At 43.9% G+C, this 15517-nt stretch overlaps 1 protein-coding gene across 2 annotated transcripts; it reads right to left on the bottom strand.

Moving 5' to 3' along the window:
* Window positions 1-494: 494 nt before the first annotated feature.
* On the bottom strand, window positions 495-15470 carry pphln1 (periphilin 1). Of its 2 annotated transcripts, none has more exons than XM_079184224.1 (10): window positions 15427-15470; window positions 14760-14822; window positions 14255-14319; window positions 13908-14126; window positions 13056-13117; window positions 11151-11267; window positions 10701-10873; window positions 8324-8379; window positions 5502-5642; window positions 495-1359 (listed from the first exon to the last, which is right to left on the bottom strand). In XM_079184224.1, coding segments are annotated over exons 2-10 (1107 nt in total). In that variant the 5' UTR covers window positions 14761-14822; window positions 15427-15470; the 3' UTR covers window positions 495-1086. The 2 variants fall into 2 exon arrangements, with proteins under 2 accessions (XP_079040350.1, XP_079040351.1); XM_079184225.1 differs by having other exon boundaries at window positions 15382-15437.
* Between the last annotated feature and the right edge of the window lie 47 nt (window positions 15471-15517).

The following is a 15517-nucleotide window of genomic DNA, read 5'->3' as shown; positions in this document are numbered from 1 at the left end:
CCTCAAAGTTTCAGGAATGGTTGTCCCTTTTTTTTGTCATATATCTGATTAATGTTCATTTCACATTACATTTTGTAACCCTCAGATTGTAATGATGTGTTTTGGGGATTTAGTAGGGCAGCATTGGGGATCTATACATCATGACATGGAACTTGTACTTATGAGTACTGAATTGTGTTTATAAAACAAATTTGCTAGCTTGCATTTTGAGTTTTATAGAAGTAAATTAATTAGAATTTTAAAGTGAGACATGTTGCTTCATTGTTGGGAGACTATACCATAATAAAATATAAGCATGGCTGTGGGAGACACAATGAAACACTAAAAAGGAGTTTAATAATCCCATTAAACTGCCGTCTTAGATTGTCTATGATGTCAGTTGGGTGTTTATGTAACTTGTGTTATTAGATCACAATAAACCAAACCATAAAGTTAACAGAAACAATCTTTACTACAACCTTGTTTCTATGTCATGAAAAATAATCAAGTCGTGTGCCGTTTTTTCTGGGATGGAAATTAAAGTTTGAAAAGCAAATGACAAACACAATTTAAAAAAAAAAAAAAAAAGTAACCAAACTGGCATTTCCAGACAGTACAAATGTATACAAGAATGTCGAACTGTAAATTTAGCAGCACCAAGTCATACATCTGACTGCTACAAGATGTACATAACTGAAAATCGTACAAAACAAAACAGTCTTCTTTTAGAAAAGTGTGTTCATGCTGCAGGACCCACCGTCGATTCTCAGCAAAGCATTTTCACCAAAATTGTTTAAATAACAAAAAAAACATGTTAACCATTTCCACGTGATGCGAGACTTTTTAAACAACATTTGACAGTGAAACAACTTTGAACATCATTTCATAATCTCCATCTTTCAACAGGGAAAAGTAGGGTAAAAAAACAAAACGGTCTGTGTGAAATTAACACTGTTCATCCCGACATACAATGAAACACTGTTCATAAATTCCATTTCGAGTTTGTCTTCAGGTCGCTGTGCTATAGTTCCAAGTCCAGCAAAACTGTATTCAAGATATCCACCATGTTCAGAAGTCAAGCCTTCCACACACCCGTCGGCCGATGTGTCAGTAAGACGAGCTGTGATTGACTCCCGTCTTTGAAAGTTTCTGACCCGTCAGGGCCGTTGATGGGGTGGTCGAGTCGCAGATGGACGGTTCCGACTGCCGGACCACCTCGTCCAGCTCGTTGATGAAGTGTTTGAGGTCCTCCAGGCAACGTTCGCGGATCTCCCCGAGGTTCTCCCTGAGCGGAACCTGCAGCTGCTTCTCCAGGTTGGGGTCTTTAGCCACCAGCATCTTCACCACCATGCCAAATGTCTCGCAGTCTTGCCGGTACACCTGGAAGTGGATATAGGAGTTTAAAGAAAAAAACAAGTATATAGGGTTTCGACACACACACAGTAAAGACATTTACATCCATTTGTATGCAGATTTTAAAGATTTAAAAGTGTCAACAGGCAGAGGTTAAAAAAAAAAAGAAAGAAAAAAAGCTCTTAAATGAGATGAAACGGTGTTTCCTTCCTGCTTAACCTGGCACCGAGGTGTAAATACTCCAGTGTCAATGAGCCCGAGCGGATCGCTCTGGTGTCAACACACGTCACGTGGCGTCAAAAGATAAACACTTCTCTTCTCAAGTTTAATAAGGGCCCTTTATATGGGACACGGTGGCACAAGAAGCAATAAAAACCCCGCTTTAGTGGCGTCTCGCGGGCTTATAACAGGTGTTAGAGGGACAATGAGGAAGATGTGCCGGAATCTTCTATTTCACACAGACTCTCAAATGTCTCATTAAACAAAACAAAACAAAAATGCCCAAAACAGAGACTTGTTTCCAGCTCATGATCCTTCACATGAGCCGACAATGAATTTCCAGAAGAGAAAATATCAGTCAGCTAAACTGATGGTAATGTTTTGTATGTAGTAAAAGTCCTTTGTTGAATCTCTCCCCCTCGTTTCCTGTTGACCCGCCATTATTGCCATCGAATAAAAAGGATTACAATTTCCCAACAATAAATAAATAAAATACACATCACACATGAGGACCTTTTCCTAATTGGACAGTGTGATGCTCGGCTTCTCTACAAAGATGGCAGAGTCCCCGCTGACAGAACCTCAGAAACCTTAATTTCCCTGTAGAGTGCTGCTCTCTCCTCTCGGTTTTCTTCCATCTGTCCTTCCACTACTTCATGACTCATTCCCTTCTCTAGTCAAGTCTCTCTGTGCCTCCTTTCGTCTTGGTCAATTCTTTTCCCCGACGAAGTAGAAGTGAATTAACCTGATGCGACTTATTAATTTGTGCCGCAGGCCGGACACGAGGGCCCATCCAACGGCAAGGGTTGTGTGCGGATCTGTGCGTTTACACATATGCCTGTGTGTGTGTGTGTGTGTGTGTGTGTGTATATAAAATTAGGCCAGACAGGGGTGAGTTTCAGCCATTCACCGGATACCAACGGTGGCTTCTGTGCTGCGGGGCTTTTCGACCTCGCTGGCTTATTTATAGCTTCTTTTCTCTCACGTTCCTGAAACGGAGCATGTTGGAGAAGAGGACCGATCGCAAAATGAAGATCTGCGGTCAAACGGAGTTCATGTACTTGCAATAACCGTTGGCAACTTTCCAGAACCGGCATCAAAACAAAAATATGTCTACTGTATAAAAGCTATGGTGGACAAAAACAGTGTGAAGCTTAGAACGTCTCCGAAACCTTGTTCTCCTAATATTATCGACCGCGATGAGACTTTAGTGAAGATGATTTCTGCTGGATTGGATACGTTCGTGGTGAACAGTTTCAGTAAACTGAACACATTCTGGGCGTTTCTGTTGTACATGTACATCGTCATCACATTTTCCTATCACCCTCCTATGGTCTCATTCAACAGCTGATAGCTTGATGACAGTGAATGTATTCATCAACTTTTCGGAGGAAGTATCCAATCAAGTGCGCTGACAACAACTTGTATGAATACAGGGAAAGTCGTTCCTAGATAACAATGTGCTGAAAATGTACTTCCTGTATTTCAAAAGGCACATCCTGAGATCCCTCCCTTGTTATCCAATCAGGAAGGAAAAAAAAGGCCGGTACTTGACTTCGGGCGGAGTCAGTCCAGAGCCGTCCCTGCTTCTAAAAAAACATCTTTAAACTGTATTTTAAATAGAGAGTTAAAGCAAGGATTAGTGGGGAGCGTGTGGGCCTGCCTGGCTTCAGAAAAGAACGAGCGCGAAAGAGTCGGGGCCTCAGTCCAGTTCTGCCATCTTTGTTCCTAAAATAAAAAAAGAAGACTGGAACAGACTTTGCTTTCTGTCTTGTAGCCAAACATATTTAGATTCCTCACCAAATGAAATAAAACTCCCTTTGTATCCCAGCACGGCCTGTGAGGAGTAAAACATAATACCCTTTATTGCCTCTCATGCCTTGTCACTCACTATAACCAGTTAGTCTGTACTGCAGCCAAAGTCAACCTTGACAATGAGAGCGGTTTCAGGTTGAATTTCAGCGGCCCAATTTCACTTAGCCACACAAACACACACACACATACACACAGCGAGGCACTGGTATAATGCGGCCCAGCGCGATGTCTGGCCGATGATGGAAAGTTCAGCTTCTGATCCGTGAAAAGTGTAGAGACAGTCGGCGAGGAGCTACTGGACTGGAGTGCGATTGTGTCCGTGTGTACCGCAGAGATGGCTAGACCAGATTGAGTGCAGAGAACCAAAACATCTGGCCGCCCGACACTTGTCAAGTGGCTAAACAAGAGTGCCTACTGCGACTTTGTTGTTTCAGTCAGAGAAAGAACGTCTGAATTAAGAGCGTTTAGCGGTGTGTTCTGGGCATGCTGGGAAAATAATACAGGCCAGCAGACAAGCGCTTACTGTACACGTTATGCAGCGGCTGGTTGGTTTGGTCTGCCGCTTTGGCAGGTAACCAACCGTCATCTCTTGGGTTTTGATTGGTGTTTACAAAAGGTTTTAAAGGGTTAAAGTGTTGCACACAAACAAGAAAGATTTTTTGGACGGAAAGCTGGGCAAAATGTTACTAAACCTCTGATTCCTAACCTGGTTGTGTGTGACAGAAACAAGGATGAATTAACTCACGGTCACGGCTAAACAAGCCGGCCTTTCATAACCACGCAGACAACCTTCATGCAGGTTGGTCTGAATATCACAAAAGCCGAAGAAAAGGGACGGGAGGAGGAAAAACGCTGCTAATCATCAGTTTCTACTGACAATTCCAAAGAATTCAGACATCCTGGAGAGAAAAAGAGAAACTTCATATCCCTGTGAACACACTGTTCCCTCTGGTTTCTCCATCTAATCTACTCTTTCCAGACCTTCATTTCATGACTACATCTGAAGATTAAAGCAAGCGGGCACGAGTCATACAGACATTGATACATGACGAACACCTGAAAGATTCTTGACATGGGTCTTGGTAGTCCTTTCCCAAAATGCTTGCTGTATAAAATGACCTGAGAACATGAAATAAAACACACAATAGAGCTCGAGGAGGAGGAGGAGACGGGCTATAAACCGGGCCAGAAGCTGCAGCGTCAGCGTTATAACCACCTATAGGCTCTGTGGCGCAGCTCAACGTGAGAGCGCGGTGTGCGCTCCAGGGCAGAGCTGGCTCGGGTTTAATGGTCCCAGTAAAGCAGCGGTAGCGCTCACTGGTGCAGGAATGGCCTTCATTAGATAACTGAGCAGAGCTGGAACCTCGAGCCTCGGGGCGGTTTTTAGCTCCGTTAAGGTCTCGATTTATTGTATGCACAAATCTATACCATGCCTACGCTTTACTCGTGTTCCTGCTTTCCATTATGTGTTCCTGTAGGATGCACATTAGCCTAGTGTTCTAAATCTCTGTGTGCGGGCCTTTATGTGTGTGTGTGTGCAAAGATGAGTCAAACTCAAGAGGGAGAGAGTTGGGATGTTGGAGCCATGTGGGACATTAAGCTAGCAGAGGGTCTAATGAGCAATTGTTGCCTCTCTCAGGATGGGAGATTAGCAAGAGCCACCAGGAAACTGGTGATAGATTTGGCCACCAGCTACTTTGGCAGATAATTAACCATCAATCTGCTTCAAAACTGATGTCTGGCGGTCGATTGGTGGACTTAAGGATGTGCCCGCCACTGTGACTGTTGGACAGAGAAGTTCATTTCCTGCCTCGTTGGGAACATAATAGCCGGCTGTTCCAGTAATGCCCATCCAGTGAAATAATCCAGGTGTGAGTCAGAGATGTCGAGGCCACCACATGTACGGGATCGTTTGCCAAGCGCACAGCTTGCGTGCACCAGGTTGACGTTTATAGAAAACTCTTACAAATGAATGACTTGTAATGAGAGGATTGGAAATTTCCAAAAAGGGGGAAACCGAGAGCCACTGGCACAAAATGTTCACTTATATATATATTTGATGTTACCACCACCCGCCCCCCCCCCCCCCCCCCATCCACAGATCAGCTGAGTGTAAACTGGAGTTGGACAGGTACCTTCTCTATCTCCTGAGCTTTGGCCGCGATGGCCTGGGACCACCGCTCTTGAAAGTTGTCCGGAGACGACTTCTGGCTCTCCTCGACGACCGGAGCCACCAGAGGCTCCTCTCGTTCTCCCTCTGGAGGATGGCTCTCCTCCTGCAGGAGGTAGAGGAGAGAGCGGCGTGAGTCACTGCTCCAAGGAGGATGCAGAAAGGTGAGCAACAATTTCACAAGCAGGAGAGGAATGACGTTTTTAAAAATCATGGCAGATAACTACAGAAGTCAACATTGATAAACATTTAAAAAGCGTACTACTACTACCACCAAGTTGACAGAAATGACGAAGGCTAGCAATAACCCGACACACAGAGGATGTGAAAGGACGTAGGTCAGCAACTTACAGCGTGCGCAGCGCTATGACCTGACCTACTGACTGTTTAACTTTACAGGAAAGATGTGGTCGATGAGGCGTACCGAAGGATGAAGCTCAGCTTCTAAAGCTGAACAGGCAGAGCACACTGATGCGTTGCGTCTGCAAATAGTATAATAATAGTGCTGTAACTCCCAAGAATCCCTTATTCTTCGACTGAGAAGCCGCAGCTCAGATGTCATATTCATCACAGCAGATGTGGATCTTCATATCGTACACTGTTATCATTACTTAGCCAAATTATGACTAAAACCTCACGGCTTAGCGTTGCACTTATCGCTCAATGTAAATTGTAGAATTTGAAACTTCAGCTGTTTATGTATCTTAAAAGGAAATCTGGCCAGGCGAGCCACGATGAGCCACCTAATGGATAGATTGGAAACTCCCGTGCCCATAAGTATGAATGTTAAAGCCAAAAGAAGGAGCAAAGTGGGGAGAAATGGGGCCAACTTGGATCACCGCACAATTTCTTTTGCTCATTTCCTGATACTATTAAGAGTTTGAAGGCCAGGGAGCAGAACTGCCCAGCCATGACTAAAGTCCACTCATACATTACGGGGAAAACAGGCCACGGACTAAGTCACAATATTAAATCTCTTGATGAATGAGGAAAGACGTCACAAGAGGGGGGGGTGCGTCACGAAGCCGAGTGGGGCGGCAAATCATAAAGCATCATTAAAAATTATCCCTCCGTCCAATTCTCTCCCTGAGGCCATGCTCGGGAGGAGTCCAGCGTGTACGCTGGTCGGTGAAGGAAATATCCCCGTCTGAGTCTTTCCCTTCATCTCGCTGGGGCACAGCCCGACCCGGAAGGCTTGATAGAAAGCGTGGCAGATATATTTTGTGCAAACTGTCGGGAAGTATGAGTAGTCTCTTTTCAATGCAATACTATAAATCTATTTAAAAAAAAAGGTTATTCGACCTAAAGAACTTGCTTGGTGTGGTGGACCATGAATGGAGACATTTCACTTTGAACAATGAATGTTAAGGTTATGGTGGCCCTATTGGACAAATGTGTGTGATCCTCTGACTGCTTGCGTTCCTTTGCCCTGTTCGCATCACAAAGAAATCTCGGCAATTATCTCGGGTTGGTGAAATTCTGTAATGACAGGGACCCGATGCCCTGTGTAGGGGATGAAACCTTCTAGGCGACCTTTTCAGTTACAGGTTATGCTCTCCACCACAGCCGTAGGTGCTCTTTAGGCCCCCTCCTCTGTCTGGGACGGCTCCACGGAGCCTGCGAGTGTGTTTGTTGAATCCCCACAGCAGGCAGCGGCCGGGGGCCTTGAGTGCAAGCTTTACTGGGGGCGGGGGGGGGGGGGGGGGACACGGGCCTTTCATCTTGGCCAAGGTTACGGGTTTGTGCCCCCAGAACAGAGAAGAAACAATGCACCACAGGCCAGATCAAACGGCAGAACGCAGCAGAGTGTGTGTGTGTGTGTGTGTGTGTGTGGAGGGGTGGGGCTCTAAAACTTTCATCACAGCAGTTGATTGGGTGATGGTGGGTGGTTCTTACACAAAAAATAAAAAAATTGCACATAAAAAGGAGGAGAGGACTATGTTTCTATTCTGTATCTTGTAATTTCTAGAGTATAAAGCAAATGCATGGATTTACAAAAAGATATCAAAGTGCCCAATATGCCACAGTCAGCCATTCCCTTCAACAGGAAAAAAAAGGAAATGATTGTTCATTGTGAACGGCGTAAACACAACCCAATGAGTTCCACAGGGAGGCTAGTCAGGGACCGAGATCCTAGGATAAAACTGGGACTTTGGCTACCGCGTTAGCCTCTTCACTTCTGGGTGGCCGTAGCCAGATGCACTGCGCCTAATCACATCTGATTCTATTTACACTCCTCTGCGTAGATGGATATCAGCAGTTATTATTTTCAAAACAGGCAGGAGGGCTCTACATTCAATACTTTACTCAAAACAGTGAAAAGTATTTATATATTTTTTTATTTAAAAGAGCACTTTAAGGAAGCACGGCTCATTCTTTCGTCGACACTTGAGCCCCTTTCCCCTCCATCGCTGCAAGCTCTTGTGATTGAAGTCTGCTTACAGCACAGGTAAACAAAGCATAGGCCCGATGGCTTTCATGCTCTGCGTGAGGGCCACTTTAAAAGCCATTAACATACTTGAATAGGACTAAACACTTATTAGAAGGATGGAATTTAAGAAGTTCCAGATGCATCCGGCTGTACAGTGACAAAAGGCGGAGCCCACGATATATATAATAAAACAGAACAGGAATGTCTGGGGCTGAATTGCTGTATTTATAATATAACACAAAAAGCTTATATTTTCAAAAAGAAGCGGAGGCTTGTGTTGCGTTTTTGCTCGTTCGTGTCGACTTTTAAGTCAAATTTAAGCACCAAAGAAAGACTCCAGTATTGCAGTTTGGTACCTTGTTTGAGGTTGCGCTGTGTGGGGAGCCCTCTCTTGACAGGCCAGGAATTTTGTCTGGAGAAATAAGAGAAAAAGACAAAAAAATATATATTTGACAAAGTGCAACGTGAGGAAAAAGACAAATATTTGGAATAGGGATAAACGAGAGGAAGGAAAAAGCAGAAATTCAGTGGAAAAAGGACAATTAGTATGTCTCGAAAGATAGCGAGTATGAGTTTATGGTTATCAGGGCTCTGTAAAAGGTGTTGATGTTTGGATCCAGGATCCGGATGGGTACCTAGTCTAGAGCATCTGGAAAAATCAAGACACAGATGGCTCGCAATCGCGCTCCAAACTAGACACAACCTCCTCTCACACTACAGTCCATCCGAGGCTTCGCAGCCGACCAATCAAGTCTATACCAACAAACACAAGCTCTGAGCAGCCCCTCTATGAAACAAAAACACCCCGACGTGGAAGCTTTGGCTTCAGGAATATCCATCAGACATCCTATACCCCTCTCCCTCTTCGTCCACACACGACCTGGTGGCATCTTTATGAGGCCTGACAAAGTGGCAGACAGAGCGGGGAGGAAGGCTGGCTGCTGGACACATTACAGGCCACTCCGTGTCTCTCCGGTTACCCAGCCTGGGAATAGGTTAAGTTTAACGAGTGTAACCTTTGTATATTTCTGAAACAAACCCGCTGCATGTAATTTCATCTCGCCCTCGTCGATTTGCAAAAAAAAAAAAAAAAAAAAATCAATTGAAAGAAATGGCACAGAGACTGTACCGTGTAGGAGTAGCGCTTACATTTAACGGTGAAGCCACTGCCAAACTTTCCAATGCTGCCCACAACTATTCTGAACTGTACTTACAAGTCATCCTGCTCTTAAAAAAAAAAATAAGTCTTCATATCCGCCCGAATTGCTCCGCTATAAAACATGATCGATGATGTTATGTTCTCCTTTCAAGAGGTTGGGATCAAACACATGTAGAAAAGTTATTATGTCACATGACGTCTACATGTGATTCTAAGGTCTACTGAGCTAATTTCATGAGTAAAAAGCACCAATCAAATGAAAATGTATAAAAAAAAGGAGAGAAGGCTTCGAAATAACACTGTGCTACTTGTGGAAATAAGGAGGAAGAGATGTATAAAAACATGCAGAAAACAAAGGTTACACTAGCAGTCATGCATTTTACAGTCCAGTTAATCAAAGCTGTATTGCCGACATGCTGGGAAATTAGTTAAGTAAACTTAGCACAGTAAATGTCCGATGTCAGTAACATAAATAATTGGGATAAAATAAAAACCTGCGATGCACACGGGCATTAAAAGAGGCTGCATGTCCTAATGCCTGCATACAAGTACTTTGAAATACAGCTTTGATACGGACCGTAAAGTCTACCGTTCCTTCACTCTATCCTCATCAAATGTGTTATTTGTGACTCAGAACTGAAGGGAGAGTAATGTTCTACAGCATCAGGGTAACCTGCTCGGCTGGTCTGGATAATTACTTTTAAAAACTTTCATCGCCAAGCCTAGAAATTTCAATGGCGTACATTTACAGACCAGTGTAGGAACTACAACAGATAGTAGAAATGGTTTAGGAAGGAGGGAATCCATTACAGCAAAGTCACTGCTAGGAACTAATAAATAAACAGAATTCATGATTCAACTTACTTCAGACCTGAGTGAAACAATTTCAGTGTCAAATAGGACATCGGAGTCTGATTGTGGTTAATTATTCTGAGGGGTTCGATCATACTTTGTTATATTCTGTATGTTTAAACTTGATTTGAAATCAATTAATTCCGTCCTCCATCCTTGCATCCTTCTCGTGACTTAGTGGCCGACACCTTTCCGAGCATAGAAAGACACATTTCCTTCTAACAATTGCTCTGACATGACAAGGATGCAAGGAGATGTGTGAGGAACAACACATCCGCTCACGGTCACCCAGGTCCAAGCTCGTTCACATGGCTCAATGTACAGACCCAAAGTTTCATGTCCACTCAGTTGAGGAAAGAGCGCCCCCCAAAGGGGCTCAGAAACCCCCTCTGGACCGTCCACATCTGAAAAGCCAGCCAGCCAGATTATCAGTCATGGATAAGACAGTGACATAAAAAAAAAAAGGTCTTGGCAATGAATGTACATCTTTTGGGGGGGGGGGGGGGGGGGGGGGTGATTGTCCGGAGGTTAAAACCGGATCTGTAAAGACCTAAATCATCTTTTTCAAATGGCCAATAAAGTAGTCATGGCTCACGTTACGACAGCTGGCAGTGACTGTGAATGTTTGACAACACTAGGAAGATGAAGACAGGATTGACAGAAGGGGGGTTTTAAAGAGCTTCACACTGCCTCGGGGCGAGTGGGGGGGGGACTCTACATACTCTTGTCTTGCTGCGAGGGAAAAGGCATGGTCTTGGCTCTGTCTGGCGAGTAGCCTCTGCTGCTGACGCTGGAGCCGGAGCGGCTGTTGGGGGAACGGGCCACCTCGCGGCGCACGGGAGAGCGCTCTCTGAGCGGGGGGAACGGGGCCACCTTCCTCCTGTAGGGGTCCTCCCTTTTTAAAAAGCAGAGGGGAAAACAAATCACGGACCAGACGTCGCAGTAAACGCAGGCACTTGTCCCCTTCCTCGTTCGTGCCAACGTAGCACAACACTGCCATCTAGCATTGGGGACTACACACACAAACATGCAGGTTTTTACTCTCAACCTATGCGTTTTCACTTCCTCTCTGACTGCAGCATTAAAAGGCCGCGGTGGCTAAGCTGTATACAATTGGGCAATGATTGCACATGAAAGCCCTCTGTGGAGATGAAGCATGCATTCGTTCGTACCCTCGGTCCAGGTTGAGGATGGCTTGCACCAGCGTGTCTTCGCCGCTCTCTGGGAGCGACCGGGGCGGTGGGTAGATGCCCTGGTTTCGCACGTTGTGGGGAGGCGGGGCGCGGTTGCTGAGGGAATAAATACACACAAATGTTGCGGTCGGTTGCGGATACATGCTGTACAACATGGCGACCAATACCATTTGGTCAGTTTGTATTTGACTTTATTCAAACAACCTTAAAATACCCGTGCTGCACCCTTATCCCTGGTGACAATTCATGAGCATGTTCTTCTTCCTTTAGCAAAAATAATCTTGAGAGGCAAGCGCCTCACACTTGCCAAGTATGGTTATGACTTCACACATAACACATTACCACATAAGCGGTGGAAGTCATCCAATAGCCAGATGAGATCTAAAAATGCAGACTAAACCACTTCAGTCGCTTCGGTTCTCTGTCCGGATCCTAACCCGACTTCAAACAATATCCGGGTTGAACGCCAGTCTGGCTTTGATAGAGGATCTACTTCTAAAATATCATTAATGCTAATGTATGAGAACACGAAAAGAAAGATAAAGAAAAAAAAAAAGAAAGGCGACACTTGTTGCGATTGCAAACGGATCTCCCAGAGGGTCTAAATATTCATGAGACGCTAGAGGTTTTAAATTATAAGGGGTATCAATGTTTAATGTGTGGTCACAAGGTCATATAATAATCAACTGTGTGGAGCATTTAGTTCATGCTTCACAATTAAAAAAAACCTTCTTGAATGGGAAAATAAACCTGTACATGCATTGAGCAAAACCTTTTACCAACTACCCACCACGTCTCACTCTCAAGTGACCTCTGACCTTCACCCACCAATCAACAGGCCGGAACTGACCTCAGTGCCCTTTCACAACTCTAAATGTTTGCGTGGAGTGAAAGCCTTCATTTCCCCGTCTGCCTGCTAAGAGGGGGAATCTTGTGAGACGTCCTGTCCTGCAACAGCATTCAACAGTTCCTCTTTAAGTTTGGCCCCCAAACCAACGGTCAATACTAATGAGGGGATTTCAGATGGCGTGATCATAAAAAGACCGCAGAGCATCGAGTATCATGGCAGGTTGCGTTATCGTATTTCACACCTTTGTTGTTTTATATGTGAATTTCAATCAGCAGTCAAATATTCACTCAAAAACTACTTTTGGCAGCGTCAAACAGCACAGGTGCGACGTGAAAACCGAAATCAACGTTCTCAATAACCAAGAAGGATGAGTGTTTCCCACCATGCAAAATCACCAGTAGTGTTTTACTGTACTTCAGCACACCTTTAAAAAGGTGGGGGGGGGGGGGGGGGGGGGGGGCCTCACCTAGTATTAAGCTGAAATTCTTAGATGACCAACATTAAAAGCAGGTCAATTTGACGACTGTATTTGATGTCAACTGTGGTCAGTTGGCTGTGGCTTTGACCATTAAACTGCGACACACTTTTACCAAAACGCCTGAGTGGAAGCACGGCCAAGGGTTTTGAGTGGGTATTGTGAACAATCAGTCGCCTAAATATTTGCAATCCCATCTAGAGACACTGTTCAGCTCCAACAGGTCAGCAGAGGTGGGTATAGAGCAAGGTGAGCACCTAGACCGCCAGGATTGTGAATAGGGTGAGACGGGCCAATATGGGTCGGGGCAGACCTTGATTTAGAATTGCTGCTATTTAAACAAAGATTTCATAACACCATCCTGAAAATAGAGGCCTGCTCCTGCAGCACCGCCCTTCTTAGCCTAATTAAAAAGGAGTAAACCACAGACGACTCACAACACAAGTGCGGAGAACAACTCCCCAGCTATTCATAATGACAACATCCAAATCTAAAGGAGTGATTTCACATTTGAAAAACGGTTTGGTATTTTTTGGAAGAAATATTAGCTGCAGTTTACTTAAACTCCAAAGGCCGTCCTGGGTGCTGGTCTTCCCTGGGCCCTCTGTAAGGATACTCCTCCTACACAAGGAAGAAAATGTCAATCAAATGATTTGATTATGTCCTAAAATATAGGTGTTATGGAACTTAGTTATAAATAATCAATCTGAATCATCTAAACTTGCCCCTGTACAGCTCATGGATTCATGACCATCAAACTGATAAATATGATAAATATGGATGCCAATACATCATTTTTTAGTGAATTTTGGAACGTGTCTTAAGGAAAAGTCACCATGTAAGTTAATCAGCTATAAAAGATTAACAGAAAACTGCAAAAAGGAAAGGCTTGAAAATATTTCAACTTGAACCTTCAACTGTAGCGCCCTCGGCTGGCCAATTGTGAGTGTAGCTTTCAAACCAACAATGCTAACACGACATGCAGTTGTAATACGTCTGCAGCACGTTTAAGACCGTTGGTGTAAATGTATGTACAGTTAGTCAGTCTGATGCCTGTAGTAGTATTAATGGTATTGTTAATTAAAGCATATTTGAAAAACGGGGAGCACAATGATAAAAAAGAAGACTTGCGTCTGTGTGGTGTTTGTTTATCAATGTAACTCAACAGTTACTTTGTAAAGTGGAAGCTGCTAATATTTCTTACATTCAAAGCCGACTTCTTGGCCCTTGTTTAATTAACTCATTCTTGTTTTACCCTCATGTCATGTTCTGGTTGTATTTATGTCATTGTAATCACTTTGTTCAACTTGTGTTGTTTTTAAAATGTGCTCTATAAATAAACCAAAACCCTGAAACAAGTCTTTGGAAGTTCCAAACGACAATGTTACTTTTATGACATTTATGTTCTCACCCTCCTTGAAGGCGGAACAGCTCTGCGCTCGGCAGAGAAATGAAGGTTGTCACCACCGTGGTAGCTCCTCTGATCTTCGTGATAATTTCGTGGGCCTCCTCCATTTGGAAAAAAGCGCGGGCCTCCTTCGTATTCGTAGCCGCCGCGGCCATAGTCGTCCTCCGGCCTGCCAAAGGGGGCCCTTCTCTCCGCTGCCCCAGCTGCCCGCGGGTAAGGACCCTACCAGGATGGGTACAATATATATATCTTTTAGCCCTCTTTCACCAAATAATGTATACAGGCTGCTTGGAAGACAAATACGTCCATGTACTTGTGTTTTTATGTGCAGTCCCTATGTTCACACTCACCGGTCTTTCTGCCAAAAAGCGATCATCATACACCTCTCGTATACTCCTGTCTCTCCTGTACGTCACTGCAAGAGGAAGACAGTGAGAGATGATGTAACGTTTGTACATGCAATCGTGCAGGTGTGGTTCCACAAAATAAATAATGAAAACTAGTTACGGTGTTCATCGACAGTGCGTTTGTTCATGTCAACTTCTCTAGACAGCAGTATTCCAGTAAAAGACGTTATTACAAGATATACAAGAACAAGGAATCATGGTTTATATCTAATCTGATGACAAAGGGACTGGACAGAACTTTCTTCAAAGCATTTTGGTTTGGACCTCAGGTGTACACTGCAACAATTAATATAGAAATGCTCTGAATAGTGTAAAATCTTGCATGCGGTATTCTTTTTGTTAGATGTCTGGAGGTAGTAGTGTCGTTTCTCGTGTTGTGGTCCTAGCGTAAAACAAAACGGTGTTAAATGAGTGGACTGTAAAGGCAAAAGGTTGATCACCAACTTACTTTTGGACTCAAGGGCCTCTGAGAATCGGGGTGATATAGAGAAAGTACAATCTTCAACCAAATCTGTAAAAAGATTTTTGTTTTTTTAAACAGTGTCAAGGCTATACACATGGAATAAGTTGTCATGCAACTGTTTAGGAGATACTCTCTATAATCAAACCTATCAATCAGTTATCAGATATTTCAAAAACGTGGAAATATTGCGGTTTATATTTTCTACTTAAGATAACACAGTGAGTACTGCTGGACCATGAGATGTGATCCAACAGCTGAGCTGGCTGAGGTTTCTTTCTGCTGACTAGCTTGTCGTATGGGTGACTGTACGTTTGACCAACAACACCGTATTAAACGTAACACTAGCTCGATAGCACACAGCCGATAAGTTACACAAACCACAGCAATGTGTCCTTTGATGGTGAATTAACTACTAACTATTGTAGCTCCACGTAGAACAGACAGCTAGCGTTGCTAGTTAGCTCGCCTCCATATATGCTGCAAACATCCGCACGTTTTATTTCATCTGAGAACAAGTTAACTAATCTATACCGACATACAAAATCACAAACAACTATATACGGCAACATATTGCATCTCCTAGATCAATACGTGTTGAATAACTCACATTAAAAGGTGGTGTATTCCACGCAAATTGACAAAACAATCTCACCTTCTACTATGGTTTGGTTAGCTTAGCCTTCCCCGGTAGCTACATGTAGAACGTCTGTTTTTATTGGACGAGGAGTGAGCATACGTCATAA

The sequence above is a fragment of the Pholis gunnellus genome (assembly GCF_910591455.1).
Source record: "Pholis gunnellus genome assembly, chromosome: 22".
In the NCBI taxonomy this organism is placed as follows: Eukaryota; Metazoa; Chordata; class Actinopteri; order Perciformes; family Pholidae; genus Pholis; species Pholis gunnellus.
Note: the sequence above shows the minus strand (reverse complement) of the source record. Positions and strands in the feature narration are given on the sequence as shown.